The sequence below is a fragment of the Etheostoma cragini genome, chromosome 16 (assembly GCF_013103735.1).
Source record: "Etheostoma cragini isolate CJK2018 chromosome 16, CSU_Ecrag_1.0, whole genome shotgun sequence".
Classification (NCBI taxonomy): Eukaryota; Metazoa; Chordata; class Actinopteri; order Perciformes; family Percidae; genus Etheostoma; species Etheostoma cragini.
Genome location: NC_048422.1, coordinates 369,912 through 388,746, shown reverse-complemented (window position 1 = coordinate 388,746; position 18,835 = coordinate 369,912). Strand labels below are relative to the sequence as shown.

The 18,835-nt window shown below is 44.8% G+C and overlaps 2 protein-coding genes, 1 long non-coding RNA gene and 1 other non-coding gene across 5 annotated transcripts in view; 2 read left to right on the top strand and 2 right to left on the bottom strand.

The window, feature by feature from the left end:
• slc12a2 (solute carrier family 12 member 2) overlaps positions 1–7,884 on the top strand; it is a 52,908-nt gene extending 45,024 nt beyond the window's left edge. The window contains exons 23-27 of one of the 2 annotated variants that reach the window (XM_034896593.1): positions 209–320; positions 4,358–4,444; positions 5,471–5,606; positions 5,715–5,782; positions 6,370–7,884. In XM_034896593.1, coding sequence (XP_034752484.1) covers positions 209–320; positions 4,358–4,444; positions 5,471–5,606; positions 5,715–5,782; positions 6,370–6,505 — 539 coding nt within the window. In that variant the 3' untranslated portion in view covers positions 6,506–7,884. The remainder of the gene's footprint in view (positions 1–208; positions 321–4,357; positions 4,445–5,470; positions 5,607–5,714; positions 5,783–6,369) is intronic. The other variant, XM_034896594.1, reaches the window with a different exon arrangement.
• LOC117959446 overlaps positions 1–9,078 on the bottom strand; it is a 9,366-nt gene extending 288 nt beyond the window's left edge. Inside the window, exons 1-2 of the long non-coding RNA XR_004659936.1 lie at positions 8,776–9,078; positions 4,902–4,904 (exon numbers count right to left, since the gene is read on the bottom strand). This is a non-coding gene — a long non-coding RNA (uncharacterized LOC117959446). The remainder of the gene's footprint in view (positions 1–4,901; positions 4,905–8,775) is intronic.
• A 3,267-nt stretch (positions 9,079–12,345) lies between these two features.
• Positions 12,346–15,252, bottom strand: LOC117959689 (major intrinsically disordered NOTCH2-binding receptor 1-like). The gene is made up of 3 exons (XM_034896966.1): positions 14,965–15,252; positions 13,480–13,733; positions 12,346–12,541 (listed from the first exon to the last, which is right to left on the bottom strand). The coding sequence occupies exons 1-3, from the start codon at positions 15,250–15,252 to the stop codon at positions 12,355–12,357; spliced, it is 729 nt and encodes a 242-aa protein (XP_034752857.1). The 3' UTR covers positions 12,346–12,354.
• Positions 15,253–18,519: 3,267 nt separating this feature from the next.
• Positions 18,520–18,601, top strand: trnas-gcu. The gene has a single exon. It is a non-coding gene; the product is annotated as a tRNA-Ser (tRNA).
• Positions 18,602–18,835: the final 234 nt, after the last annotated feature.

The window sequence follows — 18,835 nt, the reverse complement described above, 5'->3', positions numbered from 1 at the left end:
CCTCTCATTCCCCCTGCTCTGTTGTTCCCCCCTCTCATTCCCCCTGCTCTGGTGTGTCCGAGCCCCTAACCCCGAGACATTAGGAACCCTTCTGACCCGTGTTGGTTATAAATCTGCAGGTTGTGTTTCAGTCTCCAAACGGAGACATTTGGCAACACCGACACTGACGCCAATGTTTCTGACATGACATGACATGTCTCGTGTCCAGGTCTGACCCTGCTCATCCCCTACCTGCTGACCAACAAGAAAAGGTGGAAGGACTGCAAGATCCGGGTCTTCATCGGAGGCAAGATCAACAGAATCGATCACGACCGCCGAGCGTAAGTACCTCAGGTTCTTCTCATGCAACATGTCAAACTCAAAGGTTAACTAACACGAGTAGAGAATAGCGTTGGGCCTCGTATACATTTTTATAATTCGGATTCCGATTCTTCCGTTTGATTCCGGTTCTTTTGAGGGATGGAGTAGAAACTGGTCACATGCTTATTTCACAGATAAGAGGATTTGATTTTGATTCAGTTTTTTGTACAGTTTTTGCTTTTTCTGCAACACTGTACAGCACCGCTTCCTGTGCTCCATCGCTGTAACACAACAAGCTCCTGGAAGTACAGTGGTCGCAACGGAAACCAACACTCGGGCTTGTTAAAATCGGAACCGATGATCAGATTTTAAAACCACATTTTCCCAACGACTCCAGCAAAAAGTGATTCCATTGGAATCCTAGTAGATAAAGTAACATTTAAAAGAAAAATAGAAGACAAAAATAATAATTGGCAAATAATAATGCCAATAGTTAAAAAATAATAATAGTTGAAACGCTTTTTCCTGGTTCTTAGTGCTCTGTTTGTAGGTTAGTGGCCGTGTGCTCTCCTTCAGCAACTCTCTCTCTCTCTCTCTCTCTCTCTCTCTCTCTCTCTCTCTCTCTCTCTCTCTCTCTCTCTCTCTCTCTCTCTCTGTCCCCCCCCCCCCCCAGCTGCTGCTGACTCACTGACACTGTGTTCTGTTGACGCCAGCCACTTTGCACATTTCACATGTTTGCCATAAGAAGCTGATATATTGATCCCCAACCTGACTGAGAGGCACTCGAGATTCTAAGCCCCAGTGTCTTGTGAAGGGACAACATGCCGTTCATGTCCATCACCACGGACTTGGAATTTGGAATTAGCCATTCCAAAGTGACATTTTGGTTGATGTCCTTGGCGCATACTGTTGGACACTGATTAGTCAGCGCTTATTACTGCATAACATTGCGGATTCCTCTCTTTATGAAAAGTGTTCAAACTTTTATAGCAGTTAGATTTTTGTAACTATTAACCCTCCTAACCCCAAAACCTGCCAGCAGGTTAGACAAAGCATGTTTTCTTTAAAAGTCTGCCAAAGAAAAAACACCAACCCTAGTAAGAAGCTGAAAAAATTGAATTCTTTTTCAGATTATCAAAATCCCAACTGTCCCTGAATGCGCCTCACCATTATGTTAAAAAAAAGCTCCAAAGTAAGCCAACAAACTAGACAGGGTTAACCCAGCCTGATCTGTAACCTGGCCATTTATCTATCCTGCTTCCATCCCAGATGTGCAGGGACCAATCACAAACGGGCTTATCCACCTGCACTTCATTAAAATGATATAGTATCACCCTGAATATGTAGTTCTGCTTTGAAAAGTGTCCTGTGGTGTTCAAGGAGTTAAGGAGTCAAGTTATTTCTGTGGACATTTCTCCTTTAAATTTGTATTATATTATGACCATCATATGCACGTTGTATGTCCACTTAGACAAAAAGGTAAAGGCAACCAAACGTGAACTGACATCACTCTGAACTTTAAATGCAATCTAAAATGTTTAAAGTGATTGTGGGAATTGGTGAAAACCCAGAAACCATAAGTATAAAGTGTGGTCCTTGGAACCGTGGAGCCAGCTGTTTGGGAACATCCTGTCTGCTTTGTGGTTGTATTCCCCCCGGATCAGGTCTTCATCAGAACCACAAGAGTGTGGCCAGCAGGGCTCATTTCCTTGTTATTGTGGGAAGGTCCCATCTCTGTTAATTACCCAAAGAGAAATGAAGACATGATGAGAGGACAACCACTCTATTTCAGTGTCTTCAGACATTACCTTTCTATGGTCTCAAAGGAGAAGTTCAACCTTTTCAGAAATAGCTTTCTTTTGCTACAGCCAGGATATCAATGGCATGTCTGGGGGGGGGGCTGAAGTCAGGGCGTGGGTGGCTTAGCTTGGCATGAAGACTGAAACAAATTCGAAACAATATACCTACCAGCTCACTGATTATCATGCTGTGTCATGCTTTTAGTCTGTCAATGACTCGACATGTCAAGGTATTGCGTTGTAGTTTTAGGGGCAGTCTTTTTTTACCAACAGTGTATCCATCCACCCAATGTTTCCGTGGGTTACCAGGCTGGGTTAGTGAGCACCAGGGATGGAAGAAGTATTCCGATTACTGCAGTAAGAGTCCTGCATTCAAAAGTAAAAGTGTGTAAGTATCATCAGGAGAATGTAGTTAGAGTATTAGAAGATGTTAGAAAGAGTGAAGGATCCAAGCAGCTGTGTGTTTCATGGTCTCATCATCTCAGCTGGACCTGGAGCCCTTATATTGTTTCTAGGTTACTCTATAATAAGACATCAGATTATAAACTACATGTGGTTAGTGTGCAGGAGTCTTATTGTTGAAAGCAACTAGGAACTAAAGGAACTAGGAACTAAAGGAACTAGGAACTAAAGCTGTCAGATGAATGTAGTGGAGTAACTAAAGTAACTAGGAACTAAGGTAACTAGTAACTAAAGCTCTAACAGATGAATGCAGTTGACTAAAAAGTAGAATATTTCTCTCTGAAATGTAGCAGAGTAGAAGTAGAAAGTGGCATGAAAAGAAAGTACACGTACCTCAACATTTGGACTGAGTACAGTACTGGGGTAGATGTACTTCGTTGCCACTGGTGAGTACTGTTTTTTTTGGCTCTATAAACTCACGGTGGTGCCAAACCTGACCATCTTCACCAGGAACTAGTGACCTCACATCCACCATCTCTCAATGCTGCGTTGTGTGGTCACCACTCCAGTTGGTGGGGCGGCTTGGTGGGAAACTTAGACTTCACTCATATTTCAGTCATATTTTCTAATGTCCAGTCAGCTTCTAGCACTGACTCAACGTAGAGCGCTATGGAGTCTGTCTTACAGCTTTTTAAATTCTCAGTTTAGAGATTCTGTCATCACTGAAACTAGTGGCCCCTACATTATTGCTGCCATCATTCTGGGACTCTCGTTGGAAGAAAAGAACCCTGTAGGCACTTCCCCCGCTTCCAATCTGCATGCTAAGCTAGGCTAACCATTCCAGGCTCCAGCACTGCACTTCAAACACAACATTGATATCCATATTCTCGTCTGACTCCCTGGAAAGAAGCAAAGAAGCCGCCTTCACAAAATCTGGAACTGTTCTTGGATGTAATGGGATGTAATATTTCCAGTATTATTTATATCTGCATAAACCTTCACGACAGAATCCACACAAAGGCATCTGCTGCTCATACTGCCCCCCCCCCCCCCCTCATTGTCTCCAACAGCTGCCTCCTACCTCCTTTTGTTGGATCAAATTAGCGAGGTGCTAGAGCCGAGCCTTTTATCTGTGTGTGCAGTACAGTCGTGTGTGTGTGTCTGTGTGTGTGTGTGTGTGTGCTCTTTGAAGCTCCTTTGAGTGTGTTCACTATAAAAGTCCAACGGGGCCATTCCACCCATATCTGACCTTCAGTGCCCCCCCGACCAACCCCAATGGATTCCCACTCCACCGTTGTTTTACCAATAGGCACCATGATATACTGTATGTTTTTTATTTTTGCCCCTCATTTTGGGGATCGTACAGGTGCTCGTGTGTTTGAACTTTGAACTTCTTCAGTGGTATTTACCTCTGAAGAACTCATGTCCAATAGTTTTTATTCTAAATGGAAAAAGAAAACATATTTTTGGACTATTTTGGTCATAAAACCAAAAAATGAACTGCAGGTTTTCTAAAGCTCTTTGGGTTCATTGCTTTGAGTGACGTTTTTCACATTACACACTGTTAATGGAAAATATTGATTATTGAGTTTTGACAGTGCTTTAAAGCTCTCCACATGACAGATGATGCATTCAGGCACTCAGCTTTCTTTGTAGTGGAAGCCAAAGGAAATGACTCCCAGTGCAGCCTGGCCCACCTGCCTCCTCCCTCCCAGGAACATGTCCAAACCGAGCTATTTAAAGCCGCTTCCCTGCCTTGGGCATGCCTCGGTGCTCTGATCTCTGGATTGGTAAAGTCTTGCAGCTGGATTTTCGTATTTCTCCCAAAGCTCCTTGTTTTGTGTTTTTGTGTGCAGGATGGCCACTCTGCTCAGCAAGTTCAGGATCGACTTCTCGGACATCAACGTGTTGGGAGACATCAACACCAAGCCTAAGAAGGAGCAGTAAGTACCAGCCCAGTCCCATTTCCGTTCCTCTGTTATCAGCTCCGTCCGGATCGGCCAATAACGGCAGGCGTTCCGTCTAGCCCCTCCCCTCGAGGTTCCGCCCACAAACAGCTCTACACGAGCTCCGCAGAGAGCAGAGAAAGGTTCACTCATTAAACTTTAGCTGCGTTTTGTCCTCCCTCCTCCGGTAGACCCACAGCGTGTCAGCACGCTGAGGAAATGAAAGGTAGATGAGGCTGTGGCCAGACTGGCCCTCTGCCCCCCCCATGTGTCTGGGTGAACACATTACATCATCATATTTCACTTTGCTTTAAACGTCCATGTAGCCGTAGGACTGCCTTGGCTTTAGGCCATGCAGGTCCATAACAGTGGGCTCCAACTTAAAGGAGCATTACACGTAATTACAAAGTGGCTTTCCCTTTTGGAGATGTGTCCAAGAAGAACATTTTAAAACATGCTTGTGTAGGAGAGGAGATCGGGACCCAAACCCCCGTCACACTGGGGGCTTTTTGGATCAGTGCTTCCCAAAAAGCCCAAGATGATTTCCTCAAATGTCTCGCTTTGTCCCCAACTCAAAGATATTCAGTTAGGTGTCCCAGAGGTGAGAAGAAACTAGAAGTTATTCACATTTAACAAGCTGACATCACTCAAGTAACTTTCTTTTCATAAAAATGACCAATAAGTAACGATGGCTGGATTATGCAAACAGTTTATTATAAATGTAACGGATGAGTCTTTGCGGTGCTGTCTAGGTGGTGTTTAAGGTCTGGGTCTAGGTGGTGTTTAAGGTCTGGGTCTAGGTGGTGTTTAAGGTCTGGGTCTAGGTGGTGTTTAAGGTCTGGGTCTAGGTGGTGTTTAAGGTCTGGGTGGTGTTGTGTTTAAGGTCTGGGTCTGGGTGGTGTTTAAGGTCTGGGTCTAGGTGGTGTTTAAGGTCTGGGTCTAGGTGGTGTTTAAGGTCTGGGTCTGGGTCTTAAGCCTTTAGCATGGCATGGGGTTAACCCCGGAGCTGTTGTCCTTGTGCAGCGTGTCGGCCTTTGAGGAGATGATCGAGCCGTATCGACTGAAGGAAGACGACATGGAGCAGGACGCTGCGGAGACGCTGAAGGACAGCGAGCCCTGGAGGATCACCGACAACGAGCTGGAGCTGTACCGCGCCAAGGTCAGGAACCCCCCGTGTCCTCTATCGCTCTAACACCCCTGAGCTCTGTGAACACAGGGCTGGCTCGGGACAATGTCTGAACCTCTCTGTGTCCGTTTGGCTCCTCAGACTAATCGCCAGATCAGGCTCAACGAGCTTCTGAAGGAGCACTCAAGCACAGCCAACCTCATCGTCATGTAAGCTGCTGCTCGCTTTGTCTGTCTCTCTGTCTGTCTGTCTGTCTCTGTCTGTCTCTCTGTCTGTCTGTCTCTCTGTCTGTCTGTCTCTGTCTGTCTGTCTCTCTGTCTGTCAGCCTCTCTGTCTGTCTGTCTCTTTGTCTCTCTCTGTCTGTCTCTCTGTCTGTCTGTCTCTCTGTCTCTCTCTGTCTGTCTGTCTCTCTGTCTGTCTGTCTCTCTCTGTCCGTCTGTCTCTCTCTGTCTGTCTGTCTCTCTGTCTCTCTCTGTCTGTCTGTCTCTCTCTGTCTGTGTCTCTCTCTCTCGCTCTGTCTCTCTCCCCCTCTGTGTGTGTCCAGACAACATTCTGGCTATTCTCTACAAAATAATCCGATATCTGCAGATAAATGCAGATACATTTACAAAAAGGACCTTCTGGGGAGGAAGGTCTGGCTCTGGAAGACTATTGCTAGCATGTCAATGTTAAAAGAAAGAAGGATTAGTGTATGGGTACTGCAGTTCTGGGAGGTATCAGTAAAGTCAAAGAGAAGCAGCCTGCTGATGCTGTCCTGTGTCCCTGTGTCCCTGTCTCCCTGTGTCCCTGTGTGCAGGAGTCTTCCGCTGGCCAGGAAGGGCGCCGTGTCCAGCGCTCTGTACATGGCCTGGCTGGAGGCCTTGTCCCAGGACCTGCCTCCCATCCTCCTGGTGCGTGGAAACCACCAGAGTGTCCTCACCTTCTACTCTTAAACACACACGGAGAACAACAAAATCCACCTTTTCTAAAGTCTCACACCCACTTCTGCCTGTGGAGCAGAGCACATCCACATCCCAGGACCAGGCCGAGCTACCGGTGCACCACACACACTCCAGAGACGCTGGTGGAAACCATGCCGCTAATATGAATAAAGATGAAGGAAGTGAGAATAGTGGAGAAGTTAGAAGCCCTAGAGGTGATGGAGGAACGTCAGGGTGGCCCTCTCTGCTCCCTTCTCTCCATTTATTCCAAGATGTCTGGCCTCTGCTCTTGTAGCTCTAGTTTCTTCTAATTTCCTCATGAAACTTTCATTTTTGTCAAAGTTGATTTCTCTCAGGCTCCAAAGCAGTCGTGCACCATGTTCACGTTGTTCTCATGATATGGAATATCCTGATGTCATACTTGTTAAGTTGTTTTGTTCGTGATGCAATAATCACCCTGTTATTCTTAGATGTTGGGAGAGAACCATGCAGAATGCTTTGCAACACCTTCTAAAGCCTTATGGATGTGCCTTCCAGTTGAATCAGATAAAATAATTATAATCTCTATCCAGATTGACAATATTACCTATTATATTAGTGGATAATAGCTTTATTGAGTTGAAATGTAATTCCTTCTTAGATGGAGCATTGTATTTATTCGAGTGGATTGCTTGTATTTAATGAAGGGGGTCCACTTGATTGCATGAAGACCTTCTCTGTCATTTCTTTCTCTTTTACCCTAATCCATATGTTCATTTTGGCCCGTTGCCTTTTTATTTTGTATTCTCTTTTGAGTCTTCCTTTTTTAAGCTGTTGAATATTTACGATACCCTCCGCTACGTCACACAAGACCCATTCTGTTTTTAGCCTAGGAGTCTTTTTACGGTTCTTGTTTTGTTAGAAAGATGTGAAGCTAGTTTTCCGTTAGCCTTGTCCCATGTAGCTGCTGATGACTACATGAAGTTTTAACTTTCAACACCAGTTGTGTTTCTGTGTCCACATGTCCCGTTCTTCCCCTGAAGAGAAACTGCTCCACCCACCAAGCTAGCTGAAACCTTGCCTTAATGCTAGAACTAACGATTGTCAAGAGTTCCTCCTCTCTTATAAGCCATACTGGCTGGATGGTTTCTGGGTAAATTCAGAGAGCAATCCATTGGTTCCATGTTCTGTAATCTTGGTTTTCCTTCCCATAGTCCTCGTGCATCAGTCTGTTCCGCTGCTTACTGTAGCCTGCATGTTGCTGGGGAAGTAGAGTCCGGGGCCCGTAGACTGGCTGCTTGGTAGTCTTCTGGTCTCCATCCCTACGCAGCCTAGATGGACAGAGAGCGAAGGACACAAGCTTTACGCTGAAAGACTTGCTGGCAGGAAGAATGTGACATTAGTGTTGGGGCTGAGTGGAGACAGACCTCTATGCAGATGCGCTTGTGTAAGCATGTGGAATAAAAGTCCATGTGAAGGAACTCCTCGCCCCCGTTCATGTAAGGCTCTGGCTTAAGGGTACCAAACAAAGCCGTGGACAGCATGGACCACTTCACCATTTTCCACACTCATGTTCTAAATAGGTCTAATGTAGTCCTGTTGGACCGCGGTCGTAGTGAATATGGACTTGTCTGGAGGGCGGGGGTGGTCTTCAGACCTCTCGGCTGGATCTCGTCTGCTGTGGCTAAACAGCTGCTCATTAAGTTGCATTTCTTCTAAAGGTGTGTTGGGACTGAATGCAGGGGGATTTTAAAAGCTCCACCATTTCATACAAAAAATGGGAATCCACCCCAGGGCCGCCCAGAATTAGGCATCAACTCATTGAAGGGAGTTCCATTTTCAGCGTGAGGGGGGGTAATCATGCTAATAGTGGATAAGTGGAAGGAGTCTGAACACACCTGGTTGGATTAAGCGGTGTTCTGTTTTAGTGCACTGCCCTGAAAAATGTCAGGTGAATGAAAACACAAGAGTCCGTGGTATAAGTAGCATCACGCTAACTGCAGTTTATTACACAATAAGGGCACAGGACAAAGTGAGTAGCCATGTTTCACCGCCTGCTGAAGCAGTTAACTGCCACTAGACTAACGGAGTCAAACAGGGTTCTCTTTATTCCTCATGTACTTTGAAACGGGCGGTTTCAGCATTGAGCTCGTTCTCCTGTGCTCAGCCCTCTGTACTGTACGCGGTGTCAAAGAGGGTTGGCCCACCATGCTTAGCTTAGTTGAATGTACTGTATAATAATGAACACTACCCCTTTGTCTGGCTCCCGGTCTAGGAACCGTCTCCTGCAGCCTGCAGGGTACTGTGTGTCCGCTTCATTGTGCCGTTAGCATTCATCCAGCTGCTTTCATCCTCCATCACCTGCACAATGTGTAGGCCAGGACTCTATTTACATACTGTACAAACGTGTGTGTGTGTGTGTGTGTGTGTGTGGAGAAGTTGTAATGAGTGTGAATATATGCATCAGTACATACAAACTGACTGTGTACACACTCATGCATGTGTAGATTAAATATAGCATAAGTACTTTTCCAGTGTGTAAACGGCGTGTACTGGCTGAGCACCCTTTGGTTGAAGGCGAAGTCCAAGACGATCCCTGTTCAGTTATAGCACACAACAGCGCCCCCCCCCCCCCCCCCCCCCCCCCCCCCCCCCCCCCCCCCCCCCCCCGCTCACGTCACACCATGAAAACCTTCCTGAACACGTCCTCATGTTTCACGTTGCATAAGAATAGTCCAAAATGGGGTCGACCCAACCAGACCAGAGTTGATAAGAGGGTTATCAAGGGACATGCATTGTGCTAGCTAGGCTGCCCCCCCCTCCCCCTCTCATACCCCCCCCCCGTATTCAGGTAGAAGCCCATTTGACCAACAGGCTGAGAGCCTGTCTGATCCAATTAGACCAAATTCTATTTTGCCCTTGGTGTGTACAGCGATGTTCTGTTGCTTGTTTACACTCTAAAAATGTAAAAATGTATAGTCGACCCGAACTAGGGACTTAAAGTCGGATCTCTCTACCTCTGCTGCTTTGACTTTGTCCATTTTTCAATCTGTTTCTATGAAAGTGCAACACTACATCGCTGCAGCTTCACCTTGTGTTGTCCTGGCGCGGCCCCAGCGCGACCTTGTGGAGTAAACTGCCATAACCATGTATTGGTCGAAGGTCAACTTTGTTCGTAGTACGCATTTGGGACAGCAACGACTTCCCAGATGTTGGGAGCTGGGAGGGGACGGGGACATTAGGGGACGCTGCTGTGCACTATAACAAAGCGTGTCTTTAATTCACTCTCTGTTCCAACATTACAAACAAGAACACGGGTTTCTCTATATTTGTATATTAAAGACTATATCTATGCCTATACGTATACACACACATACCGTATATACTTATAAATATATAAATGTATTTGTGTGAGCTGAAGGGGATCTTTGTCTTCGATGTTACATTAAATGAAACTGAAAGACCTCCTGTCGACATTTTACTACCAAATACTGGTGTTGTTGTGTCTTCATTCATCTCCGATATATACTCTACAACAATGTGTTCCACTGAACTGTACCCCCCCCCCCCCCCCCCATGTCTCCTAATTATTGTCTGTATTTTTGCCAAAGCCGCCGCCCCCCCCCCCCCGTAGTCCTAATCTGTCATGTGTCACCATGATGCTGATCAATCATAAACCAACCTGTAAATACACTCTCGAGTCTGATGGCATACATTAAAGGAAGGACTAATTATCTCGAGCTTTAAAGTGAAGAAATATATTTATTGGAGTTCAGGATTTTCTCCACAATTTCTTTGTCTTTGCTAAATTTTGGTTTTGGTTGTCTGCGATTTGCATGTTTTGTTTGTTTTCCCAGATGATTTTAAAGATTATTTTGGGGGAGGGGGGTGAAGAGGTTGCCCTTTTTTCATTGTTTTGTCACATTTTTGATTTTAGCATTGTGTATTTTTCCCGGTTTTTGAGTTGTGTATTTCTATATTTTCGTGTAAAGCAGATCCAACCTGCTTTCACACGCGTGTGGAGGGAATCGAGCCGCCGGCTGACGCACTGCTTTTTTGATACGCTGTACTGTTCAGTCCCAGAAGTTTCTAACATTTATGATTACCAATACTTTGTACATCTTTTATTGCAATAAATCAATCAAATGAAATCCGTTCCATTTAACGTCTCTGCTTTATTGTAACAGTTAGTGAAGATGAGAGGCGGCTCCAGTACTGGATGTTTAAGGCTGGTTAGAACAATGTGCTTCATCTGCTGCATGAAGCTCAACATCTCCACTGTTTTTATGGGAAGGGCATACATTTAAAGCACTGGGAAAAGGTCAGATGACATAACTACGGATGACTCGAGCAGAGACTGGGTTTGTCCCCGAAGGTCTCCCTCCTTCATTTCCTGGCGAGACGGTTAACTTAAAGCTCTACAGGCTGCTGCTCAGTTGCCCCCCCCCGCGACTGGAGCGCACACACACACACACACACATAAACCCACACAAACAAGGCCGTGTTAAAATGCAACGGCCACGTGTGACCTGTTCCTTTAGTCTTTGGGGGATTCTGACCACTGTTTTCTGGGGTGTTGTCTCGGCCGGGTCTCCCCCGGAAAAGAGATTTCATCTCAAGGACTCCCGGTTAAATACGGGTTAAATAAAAGAACTAAAAATGAAATCCCACACGGTGGATGCAGGAAAGACCACAGATGAGATGTACGGGACAAACTTCATTACTGTAGGTGCAATGATAACTTAAAGTCCAATAAGTCCTCTATCCCATATCAATGTGTCCCAGCGCAGGATAGGACATGATGCCATTGGGCAGGATTATCAAGACGCCCCCCCCACTACAGCACGGGATGACTGTATGAATGTCCATGAGTAGACTCATAGAGACACACCAATTCCTGCTTTTCACCCTCATGAGGCAAAAAGTGGCAGTGGGGGGTGGGGGGCCGACAGCTAGCGGAGCCCGGAGCGATGCCGACCATTTCAGACAAAAACCATGCAGGAACTCCTAGTGCCCCTTCTAGAAATCCAAACTGCATCCTGGACGTGGTCAGATAGGAGATGGATTCAGCCGTGTGTTTGGAGGACGGCTTTCACGTGCATTCATTTCAATTACAGACTTTTCTTTTATAAAAGGCTTCATAGTTTAACAACTAATAGTTAATGGAATAATTATCTAACAACTTTAAGAATCTGCAAACATGTCCGTACACGTCTAACAGCTTTCTGATTCTCTAGTGTCATCACGGTGGCCCAGACCTGCTGGGGACATCATGGATGCCATGTCCATGTTTCCTACCGCCTCTGGATCAGTCCCCCCCCCCCCCCCCCCCCCCCCCCCCCCCCCCCCCCCTCACATGGGGGTAGCATAACGAGTAAAACGTTACGGTGTAGGCATCGCCTGAATTAGGGTGCCAGTACCCTAATTCAGCATTTGCATGATATCATAATTTTCATGTTTTGGAGATATATATATATATATATTTTTTTTTCTTTCATCTGTATAAGTTATGATGATTATTTCTTCACAGTGTGACTCCAAAGACATATGAGAAGTGTTTTAGAGGTTTTAGCTCTCTGTCTGTGATATCAATACCTATCTGGAAGATTCATGTTCCGTTTTATTTATTTATTTGTCTTTAAGGTCCTACAACCATTTTTAACATGCAGGTGACCTCACTGCAACCCAAATATTCTACTAACCCAGTTTGATGTTCATATCTTGACTGTAGACAACAGGGTTGATGTTTTCCAAGTTATTATAAAATAAATCCAGACGGACAACGAACTGTAAAACTGGCCTCAGGGCCCAGAGGGTTAAGAGCGGGTCCCGACCACAGACACACCTCTACTTCTCTGAGGACAGGACCATGTCCCCGTCCATCAGTTGTTCTTGTGGAGAACCACGACTGGCACTACGATGACGATAAGTACTGCGCTAACAGACACAAGGATCGCAAAAAGGATTTTACAAAGTCTTCTCCTTTTGTGTTCTGCTTCTTTTTTCTTCAGTAAAGAGTCAAATCCTGGCGTGTAGAGATCCTCGAGCCAGAAGTCCAGATCTCTAGGACTCTTCTCTTCCTCCTGCAAAGGAAAAGGAAAACCGGTTGAACTCTGAGACATCAGCATCTACAAATATGTAATAAGCCATGCGTCCCTTCACGCTCGCCATCATGTAGACAGAACAGTTCAGTCAGTTTCTCATCATCATCGTTTCCATATAGTCTGCAATATCATAAAAAAACTAGGATCAGGTTAGAAGTACTGATGAGTGGATGGAGTCTTCATTTGTTTGGGGTCCGATGCAGAACCCGTCACTGTGCCATGTGTCACGGACTACACATGGCATGGAACCAACCAGCCCCCCTCCACGGGACCTCTGCCTGGCCAGGCTCCCAGCTCGTTTGGGGCAATTTAATTAAACACAACTGTATTAGGAATATGTACAATCCATATGTTAAATGCTTGGAGTACTGTGGTACCCAGTGGTGCAGTCTAGTTCTTGTAGTGAGTATATAGGATTCTCCCCTCCCGGACTCATACTCGCCCGTCCCCGAGCGACACCCCATCCATTTTTTTTACCATGTACAGCACGGCGTCAGCCTCACCTGGCTCCCTTCCGGTAGTTTCTGCTTCCGTCCTTTGAGTTTTTCTTTCCGGCCTCTTTCAGGGAGTCACATTAATTATGTAATTTTCACTGAGAATGAACGCCAAGCCCCTGTGTTGTTGTTCCTGAGTTGTCATTATGTAACGTTATCCCCACACCGGGTGTACCTGCGTATCACGTGGATTCATTACTTTAACCAGGGACATGCCGAGAGCCTTGAAGAGGGACTCAGCCGTCACAATAGGAACTGGTTTGTAGTGTCGCACCACCAAACCCTCTGAGAGTCTACACAGTGTTCCCTTCATCTGTCCGCGGTCCACCTGTCTGTCTTCTTGTTTTGCAGCCGTTCATTCTGTCAATCACCCACAGCTCCCCCCCCCCCCGCCCCACAACACACACACTTTACCTTTAGGTAGCCTGCCAGGTTTCCGTGGACTGTTTGTGTGTCGTACTCCTTGACAGTCCAGGAAGGCTTGGTCTTGTTGTGGTCTGCTGCTTCCATGGCTCTCGTGTCCATGTACAGGGGGTTCCTTTTGACGTTGGACTTGAGAGTGAGCGGGGTGATGTGCCTCTCCAGGTATCTGTCCTCAAACACCACGCGAGGGCCCTCTGGGGACGGAGGAGACCAGCTCTCAGTCTTCACCCTTTGCTCCCTCTGCGGAGACAACGAGACAGCCGATTGATTTCTCACCACATCTACCTTCAACTCTTTCCCCAGACAAAGAGAAGACACTGGAGACACTGGAGACGGATAGAACTCAACCACAACTCTCAAATACAAATGATGATGATGTCTGCTTTTTACTGGTCTGCGTTTCCTTCAATCGCTCAATCAATTCATCATTCATCACCCGAAATCAAATAAATCGAAAGAAGAAACTGGTCTCAGGTTCTGAGTGAGCGTGTGAGGCCACAAGGGCTCAGATTGGTACAAATGGGATTAGGACAGATTGGGACAGCACTTCAGCAGATCACATGTTACCACGGCGACATTTAACAACAAAGATGTTGCTGACTCATACCGATTTTGAGGATTTTCATTTTAAGTTTCTAGCTTTCCACACGGCCGAGGCCCGGCAGACGGCTGCATGATTCCAACTTTATTCCAACTCTTGTTCTACAAGCTCCCAGAAAGGGCTCGGTGAGTGTACTCTCACCCTGACGCCCTTGGAAATTGGACATTGGGACGACCCTAAACCCTTACGAATAACAAAGAACGTGCACCAGAGTCCGGGCTTTGGGATTGGCCAGTGTGGTTTAACCATGGATCCGGCTTTACTTTTGCGGCGTGCAAATGTTCCACCAACCAAACCCGTTCCTTCCCGAGACCCTTATTTCAGCCCCTGTTGCTGTGTCCTGAGCCCAAGACCATTGTGATTGTTTTGTGGAAATGCAAACAGCCCGGTTTTTCTCCCATCCCAGAATGCATCTGTGGTTTAGCTAGGCCTATCTTTACACTTCTGTGGAGATAGAGCTTGCACTGAGAGACTAGAAGTCAGTAATAAGAGCTTGAGGACTGTAGTAATGTTAGGCTCAGTGGAGCCACGTAACCCAAAGGGAGCCCCTCTCATGGGATACAGGCCCCCGGTGGAGATAGATAGATAGACAGACAGACAGACAGACAGACAGACAGACAGATCGATACTTTATTCATGCCATGTGTGAAAAGTATGTGAAAGTGATCTTAGTATTGTCTTAACATAGTTCTACAGCTGTGCACCTACACATTAGCATAGCTCAAAACTACATGGCCCAAGGATAGCTGCTGCGGTATGTTGTACAGGTTGTAGAGCTATGCACATGTAGTGTTTTACAAAGATCCTGGATCCAATGTTAGACAGGATACTTCATCCTGTGGATATGAAGACTGGATAATATGCACGCACTGTCCTGTTCTCCTGTTCCCCACACAGCTCCAGATCATCATGATGATCTCGGATAGAATATCTTCCCTGCGGACTGGAATCATTTGGAAGGAACCAGATACAAGGGGAGAACACACGGAGAGATGAGAGAGAGCTCCATACCTGGGAGTAGACCCTGTTCTGCCAGTGTCTCTGACTGGACACCAGAGCCCCGACCTGGAACATGCCGTGTGTCGCCGGCAGCATGCCCACGTCCAGCTGGAGGAACTTCTCTGGGTGATTGTTGTTGGGCAGGACAGAGATGTCCATGGCGTCCACACTGATGACCTGCCGGCAGCAACGCTCACGCTCGCTACGACCTGCACGCTCGCTAATAATTCATGGAGAGCAAGGTATTCATGAGCCTGTATCACTAACAGGTGTGTGTAACCCAACCTGAGCATTAAGGGCCTGACACGCTGGCACGCAACAGGCTCAGAGACAGAGAGAGAGAGAGAGAGGGAGAGAGAGAGAGAGACAGCCAAGACCACCAGCAGGATGGTTGGGGTGGACCAGGTGTCGGACAACAGCCAGTCAGACGGTAGATTTTATTTTATTACTTTTACCGTCTTTTTTTCAGGCTAGGAATAACTTGTTGCTTGTCAGACCTTCCTGTTGTCTTCTGGGCGTCTTCTTGTTTCTGCTGACCAAATCTTTAGTAGTTTTTGAGAAAGACCACATGGATTTCCCTTTGAACTTGTACTTTACTAAAGTAGAAAATCTCCTTGATACTCGGACTCCACTACAAGCCAGAGGGCCATGTTGTACATTTACTGCACTGCATTTGTCTGGCAGCGTTAGTAGTGAAAAGCTTTTTAATTTGGCTTTACAGGAATCAATTATTTTTATAATCTTTGACAAAACAAACATTGTAAAGGAGGCTGATAGTGATGCTATTCATCACTGATTTTCAATGTTCAGAAAACCAAGTGAATGGATTATAAAATCATATCATATCAGCAGATGACTCATGAAGAAACATCTCCAGCAGTAAATGTGCTCACACATTATTACACATACTGATTATCTATCGATAGAATATAGAATAACACTAACAGTGGCCATTTGTCTGCATTGACCAAATTTACTTTTAATATTGAAGTTCATTTTGTTATGACTAAATTTACATACAGTAAATACTGTGATGTTTCCAAAGCGAGACTTGTTATGGAGTATTTTCACAGTCTGGTCTTAGTACATTTTGAGTTGCAGGAGGTACTTACTGGATGAGGGGCCCCAGTGCACACTGTGCTGAGGGGCCCCAGTGCACACTCGGATGAGGCGCCCCAGTGCACACTGGGATGAGGCGCCCCAGTGCTGTGTTTAAAAGGCAGCGCGGCTCGCTCGGCCTGCAGATGTGTTCAGTGAGTCTTGACAGATTTGATGACATCATCATCATCTGGTCCCATGATCGAACATGATCTCAAGCCTGTGTGAATGTGCCATGTGGTAGTACATATTCCACCATAAATGGCTGCCCATATTTAGTGTTAGGTGTTTCTGAATCAACACGCTCCAGGGTTGGATCCGACCAATCAGGATGAAGAGCAGACTGATCTCTGCTGCCCTCTGCTGTCGGAGCAGCAGGTGACACGTGGATTATTTTAGCACAATCAATAATTTTATTATGTTTATTTGAAATCCTTTTGCACTATTGTGTAAGCTATGACTTTGTGGCATTTTTTGGCAACTTGGTTTGTGATGTGACATTTTGAGAGTTAAGAGAAAGACAAATATATCGAGTGTATGATGTATTGTGTCCTCTGGCGTGTACCATGTACTATCATGCCACCTATTGGACATTTCTAAGCAGGGGTGTTGCACAAAGATTTGGATTTCATCAGATATTAATGTTATTCCTCATTAAGTTTCATCTGGCATCAATGTAGTACAAGTACTGCAATGGGAATATCATTTCTAATCATTGGGTGACCCTGGTAACCAGTTTTATAAAAAAACGATTTCTTTTGTGGCTTGCTATAAATATAAATCATGTGTCATCAGAGGAAGTTGTTCTTCAGACTCGTCCAGCTCTCTGACTCACAACTGTTCACCCAGGTCATCACCAAGACCAGAGTGTGTCGAGACCAAGACCAGACCAGTGAGAGTCCCACACCATGGGCCCTCCTCAGATTCATCTGAAAGAGACACATCTTTTGTTGCATACATGTATCACGAGGAAAGCCTTGATAAAACGATCAAAGGGGATTGCACTGGAGAGTTTTCTGTGTGGAAGCGTTGCCTTTGTCTTGTTATTGCTAACGTCACTACCACAAAGGAAACCTTTCTGAGTGCTTCGGACGTGCCTGTAGAGTTCCCAGCTGTGTCAGTGTCAGAGGTACATGCAGTATTCACATGATGCTGTGTTTTTTCTTTTACATATTTTGGAAATAAACCCCTTATAGGTTAGGTTGCAAAGTGTTATTATAAAGTCCTAGTCTTGTATGACAAAAGGTCATGCAACGTCATTGAATGGTACGCTGACATAATATTGTGAGGCAACACAAGGAGTCAAAGCCACAATTTTATTTGAAACACAACAAAAATATCTCAAAAGATTGTGATTGGCGGCAGTCAGTTGGTCAGTGGTGACAGGAAGAGACTGCAGAGGGAAACATCGTGCCACCTTGCTCTCCATCCAGGACGTGTACTCCTCCGCTCAGGAAGCAGGCCCTGCATTACTGCAGTACTGGTTACATGTACTTTCTATGTTTGATCAACAATGTGTTGTATTTGTTCACATCACTTCTCCCTTATTCTGATTAATAATCTGCAATGAAAATAATATGTCCAAAAAATCATCGAGAAGTCACGGTGTATATAGGATGTCGAAAAAATCATGAATTCATAGAATAGCATGTTAGAAAAAGGTCATGAAAAAATAAAGACTATAAAATGTTGATGAATTATAAAAAAGTTAAATGTTATGTTGAAAAAATCCCAAGTAAAAGACTTATATGTATAGTCAAGAAAATCATGAAATGCAATATGTGGAATGTCAAAAAAGTCATCGTAGCCTGTAGGATGTTGAAAAAAGTCACAATATCAATATTCCAAAACAACATTGTATAGTATGTCAAAAAGTATGACAAAGGACGAAGATCATGTAATATGTCGGAAAAAGTTTAAAAAAAAAGTGACAAATGATAGTATAGTTTGTCATAAAAGTCCTGATGTAGTAAATCAAAAAATGTGATAAAAAGTCACAATGTAGTATGTTGAAAAGGTTATGACAAAGGAAGTTCCATAGTATGTCAATAAAAATTTGAAAAAGATCATATGTGTCGAAAGAAAAGTGATAAAAATATTGTACAGCATGTAGAAAACGTCAAAGTATATTATTTCATATAGATTAATAGTATAGTGTGTCAAAAAAGCCATTGTATAGTTTGTTGAAAAGTCATAAAAATGTCATAGTGTTGTATGTCACAAAATGATTAAGAACATTCATGGTACAGTATGTTGAAGAATTGATTTAAAAAGTCCTCGTATAGTATGTCCAGAAAGTGAATAAAATGGTACAGTCAACGTATAGAAGATGAGGTGGCCGAGTGGTTAAGGCGATGGACTGCTAATCCATTGTGCTCTGCACGCGTGGGTTCGAATCCCATCCTCATCGTACTGTCCTCAAAATACTGTCTTTAGTGAAAAAAATGATTACAAAAGTCATTGTATAGGAAAGTAGAGTATGTTAGTATAAAGTGACGAAAGTCATGGTACAGTATGTCAAAACACTGATAAAAAAGACGTAGTATAGTATGTTATAAAAGTGATAAAAAAAAGACATAGTATAGTATGCTATAATCGTGATAGAAAGACATAGTTTAGGATGTTACAACATTGATCAAAAAGA